Source organism: Echinops telfairi, unplaced genomic scaffold (assembly GCF_000313985.2).
Source record: "Echinops telfairi isolate 266 unplaced genomic scaffold, ASM31398v2 ScPeMD7_45;HRSCAF=164, whole genome shotgun sequence".
In the NCBI taxonomy this organism is placed as follows: Eukaryota; Metazoa; Chordata; class Mammalia; order Afrosoricida; family Tenrecidae; genus Echinops; species Echinops telfairi.
Genome location: NW_022103943.1, coordinates 52,918 through 57,889, shown reverse-complemented (window position 1 = coordinate 57,889; position 4,972 = coordinate 52,918). Strand labels below are relative to the sequence as shown.

General features: G+C 41.6%; 1 protein-coding gene across 1 annotated transcript in view; it reads left to right on the top strand.

The window, feature by feature from the left end:
• ITIH6 (inter-alpha-trypsin inhibitor heavy chain family member 6) overlaps positions 1-4,972 on the top strand; it is a gene marked incomplete at its 3' end in the record, with an annotated part of 108,025 nt that overhangs the window by 57,573 nt on the left and 45,480 nt on the right. The window contains 1 exon segment of the mRNA XM_030885760.1: positions 2,548-2,733. Coding sequence (XP_030741620.1) covers positions 2,548-2,733 — 186 coding nt within the window.

The following is a 4,972-nucleotide window of genomic DNA, read 5'->3' as shown; positions in this document are numbered from 1 at the left end:
CCCACCTCACCACCAATTTGGATCACTAGTAGTTCCCTTGTCCCTGGGTTTGTTAAGGAAGAGATCTATATAGTCTCCCTGCTCTCAACTCTTAGAAAAGGAGATTTGATAGGGACAAAAAGAACATCCATCACTATTCACCTCAGATGAGTAAAAGAGATGTGCAAATATTTGTTGTCTAATAAAATTAGTAAAAACCAAATCATTTCATTCCAGGTGGTCTGCAAATGGGAGATTCCACAACGCATGGATATAGAAAAAGTGTGTCACTCCTAATAGGAAAAAAAAAAGAATGATAAGCCCAGTCACTCCAGACCAGAGAAAACCTTTGAGAGCATTTGGCTTCAATCCCACCATGACTGGCAGAGCACATGCTATGGACTAAGCCTGGGCTATAATTGTTGGCATTCTCAGGCCTGCTTGTGCTGTAGTTCCACAGCCTTTGAAGGGATAATACCAGTGGCCAACACCACTGTTTATGCTACTAAAGCGACAACATGGCTCTCAAAATTGGCAAGAGTTTAGATTATACACCACTGGAAACTCCATCTATACCTCATTCTTCACAAAGAGAGACTAGTCCCTGGAAAAGTATATCATGTTTGTTAAAGTAATGTGTTAGGGGACAAGAGGAAAATCCTTGATTGGCTGCCACAATGGGCTCAAACATAACAGCATATCTTAAATGCCCCTGTGGTAGTTACATAATTTCATGTCAACCTGACGTGTAGGAGTGTAATCTAACCTGTCATTCAAGTCACAGCCTGATGGTGCCTTCTTGTGGGCGTGACCTACTGATAAGGACCGCCTCCTCTGCCTTCCTCTTCAGGTCACTGTGTCACTCAGAGACCTGTGTGAACCCTGGAGATGCATCCACTGCCATTGGATCTACAAGACTTTACACCCATCAGCCTGTGATCTCCCTGCATTCTGAGTCATTGCATGTGGCTGTGTGAGTCTGAAGAGGGATTTATGGATTAGTAGCAAGCTTATGAATGTGATCTGGACTGGGATGGGATGTTTTCCTGATATACAATTACTTTTTGATATAAAGCTCTCTCTTTATACACTTTATAATGTGTCCTTGGATTTGTTTCTCTAGTCAACCTGGTCTAACACACCCTTTATTTTTAAATGATTTTTTCCAGGTATAGGATTATAGTATGCATCTTTTCCTTTCAATATTTTTCAGTAGAACATCTAATTGTCCCTAGTCTTCATGGTTTCTGAGGAGAAATTTACACTCAGACTTTTGGGGGCCCCCTTTTTGCAAACCTTCTTCTGTATTGCTTTCAAGACTTTATCTAGATTGCAGTTTAGACAGTTTTTTGATAGTCTTTCTGAGTGTGAATCTCCTTTCATTTATCTTAAATAGAGTTCACTGAGTTTCTTATTTGTGAAAATTCATTTATCCTATCGCGGACACTGTTGTACTTCAAAATAGATCCTGAAACGTTCTTTTGATGATGAATGTGAAGCTATTTCTCTTGAATTTTCATTCCAGGCACAGTAAACCATTTGATTATTCGATTCAATGTGGCCAATACCAGTTCATTTCCACTTACTAATATTTATCTTTATGTGTTCAGTTAATTTTTTATGATCTTCAATTTTCCTAGATTTATACTTTATATATTCCACATTGCAATTATTAATAAATGTTGAGAGCTATTTCTTCTCATTTTGAATCATCCCCATCAGCCAAGGAAGATCCCTAAACGTTGCTCCATCCACATCACTATAGTTGACTCTACTTTGAGAAGGAAGCACTTCCCTAGTCATATTTTTAATACATTCTAACCTGAGACCATCATCTTCTGGTACTATATCAAACAATGTTCCATTACCATTTATAAGGCTTTCAGGGGCTACATTTTTCAGAAGTGGTCTGCTGTGAGTCAGCCCCCACAACTAAATAGGTCCAAGGGGCAGTTGTGTAATTCAGGGGTAAAATTAAAAAGACACCAGACAGAATAAAGCATGCAAGTGCTCACCTTTGCATTCATGACTTCAGGAGCCAGGTCCACGCAGAAAGTTAATTTATTTCTAGCCACGGTTTATATACATTCGGGGAGCATGCAAGCCCCCCCTAATTACAGGTAACCACTCTAAAGGTCCCTGAGTATATTGGAGGAATAACCTAACACCAGTGCCCGGGGCAGGTAAGCGGGAGTGGCTGTCTTCAGAGCCTAGAGAGCAATAGCCTCTGTGATAGATAGGTTTATTGTGTTAACTTGGCCAATGAACACATATGGGATTAATTGAAGGGCAGTTTAATTGAAGTGTTGAGAGATAAATGGCTCTGTGATTCTCGCCTTTCTTGTCTCTTGCTCTTTGATGATTGAACCAGTGTGTGGCTGCCTTAGCTGGTTCTCTGCCTCAACTTGAGATCTATACTACCTGTGGGACACCCAACCCATGGACTGTGTCACTGTAGTTTTAGGTTCCTTCAAGATCTGCTTCGCTGGTGCACGGGGCGTGGTGCCAGAGAAGAGCCAGCAACTTGAGCGCGGTGCCTCCTCCCCGAGACTCTTTGAACGTCTTCAGCTCAAAGCAAGAGCCAACCTGACTTCAGCTCTACCGAGATGGCCAAGCAGGCAGACGACGACCTGGAGAAAATTGAGAACAAAGCAGAATTCACCATAGACCTGCTTTCCAGTTACCTGCAAGCTTTCAAGAAAGCCCTGGTCCTGGTCATGCCGGTGCAAGAGCAGACCAACAAAGAAACCAGCAGCAAGAAAAAGCCCCAGTGATGACTCTAAACAAATCTGAAAATAATGGAAGTTTCCCACAAACTTTTTGAAGCCCCCTTGTATATCTATCTCAGAACTTTTACCTGTTCAGCTCTTTACAGGTTTAAGCCTTATTGACAGCAATTACAAGAATCTGTTTGCAAGCTAACATTCCATGATCCTTGTAGTTTTTCCATTACCCCTACCCCCCACCCCCCACTTTCTGCATACTCACCCTAGTAACCACTAATAAATGTTGATATCTATAAAAAAAAAACTGCTTCGCCATGCTACTGGAGTATACATCACTTGAGCTGGGGACTGTCGGCCCCTGTCATATGGCTGACTGTTGGTGACCTGCTTTGCTGTTTGCTGTCTGTGGCCGGATTGTCTGAATTGCTTTACAGAGAACTCAGCTGTGTGCTTCCTTGACTTGTACCTGGAGGCTCTCATGACTTAAAGGACTGCCAGTGTGTTATCTGTCTCATGTAAGTGAATTGCACTGAGTCATTTGTACTGCTCTATAGACTAATTAGCGGTTTATTTCTTATGATATATATATATATAAAATTACAAGTGTCCTGCTCTTGTTTCTCTAGAGAACGCTGTCTAACATAGCCTTTATAGCAGCGGTTCTCAACTGTGGGTCACAACCCCTTTAGGGGTCAAACAACCCTTTCACAGGGGTCACCCAATTCATAACAGTAGCAAAATTACAGTTACGAAGTAGCAACAAAAATAATTTTATGGTTGGGGGTGTCACTACAACATGAGAACTGTATTAAAGGGTTGTGGCATTAGGAAAGTTGAGAACCACTGCTCTCTATATAGTAGTTGCAGGCTACTAGCAATCAACCATATGCTTGTAAGAGTTAACTGTAAGGTATCACTAGTATGGGAGGATACAGTGGAGAACAAAATTATGAGAATGTGATTGGAACTTACCTCTAACTCACAAGGAGAAGGCCTCCCTCCACCCCATAAATCCAGCCTGCCAGGATTCTTAATATATGAGAATCAAGGATTCATCTGTATACATTCTCTTCCTGTTCTCTGCTTCTCACAGTATGCTTCTACCTTCTTCCTAGTCTATCTTAGTCAGGAAGCTCCTCTTTAACCTGTCCACCATAGGTGACCCTGATAGGGGCAGAACAGGGACTTCTGGCCTATCTGCTAAAGGGATGAACAAAGGACCCTGTGAAATAAATGATGAACAAAGGACTCTGTGAGAACTGGCTTGGTAAACACCTTAACCTTGAAGCCAGGCCCCAGTAAAATTCTGGCACATGACTATTAGAAAATAATTCTGAGACATGCTAACCCAAAGGAGCAGCCCAGATAAAACTGAAAGAAATTATATATGAGACCCAAGGACAAACTGAGTAACAAACAGAACGCTGCTTGACCGTCTGGAGAGCAGACGCCCCCTCCCCTTTGAAAGTACCATATACAGACTGGAAGCATTCCCCTAGACAACATCCTCACCTCAACTTGTGACAAGGAACCTGCTTCGCCTCCAGAGGGAAGTGTGTCTTATCTATACTTACAGGGATCTTCTCAACTCATGAGAGGCCCAAACTTCATCTCTTTTGAAGTGACTCTATGCTTTAATTAACTTGTGGCTTTCTCTGCTGATGTGTGTGTGTGTGTGTGCACGCGCGCGTGCGCAAGGCTTATCTCTGGATCCTAACAAACCACACGGGTTTGGAGCTTGCAAGTTCTGCCAGGGAGAACACCTGGGAACCGAACTTCACAGACCCCAATAGTGTTTGAAATACCTGTGACTCAGCTTCCAGCACCACAACACATAAGCCACCACAGTAGGTAAAAATGATAGATGAGTGGTGGATAATGGGCATATAATGTATGAAATATAATTTGTGATAACAACAACATAAAGGGGTATGGAGAAATGATATAGGAGGAAAGTTTTTGTATGTTATTAAACTTAACTTGTTATCAATTTAAACAACCTAGTTTAAATGTATAGCAACCCAGCTATAAATTTAGGATGATAAAGATATTCCACATAGTAACCACAAAGAAATTGTCTGAAATAATACTAATAAAATGAAATGAGAAGATAATGAAAATTGCTTACCACAAAAACTCAACTAAACAGAAAGGAGACAGTATTTAATGAAATAAGAGTGGCAAAACAGGGAGGGTAAAGGGAGAATGGGTAGGAAAGAGGGAACCGATTACATGGAACTGTGTGTGACCTCCTCCCTGGGGGACAG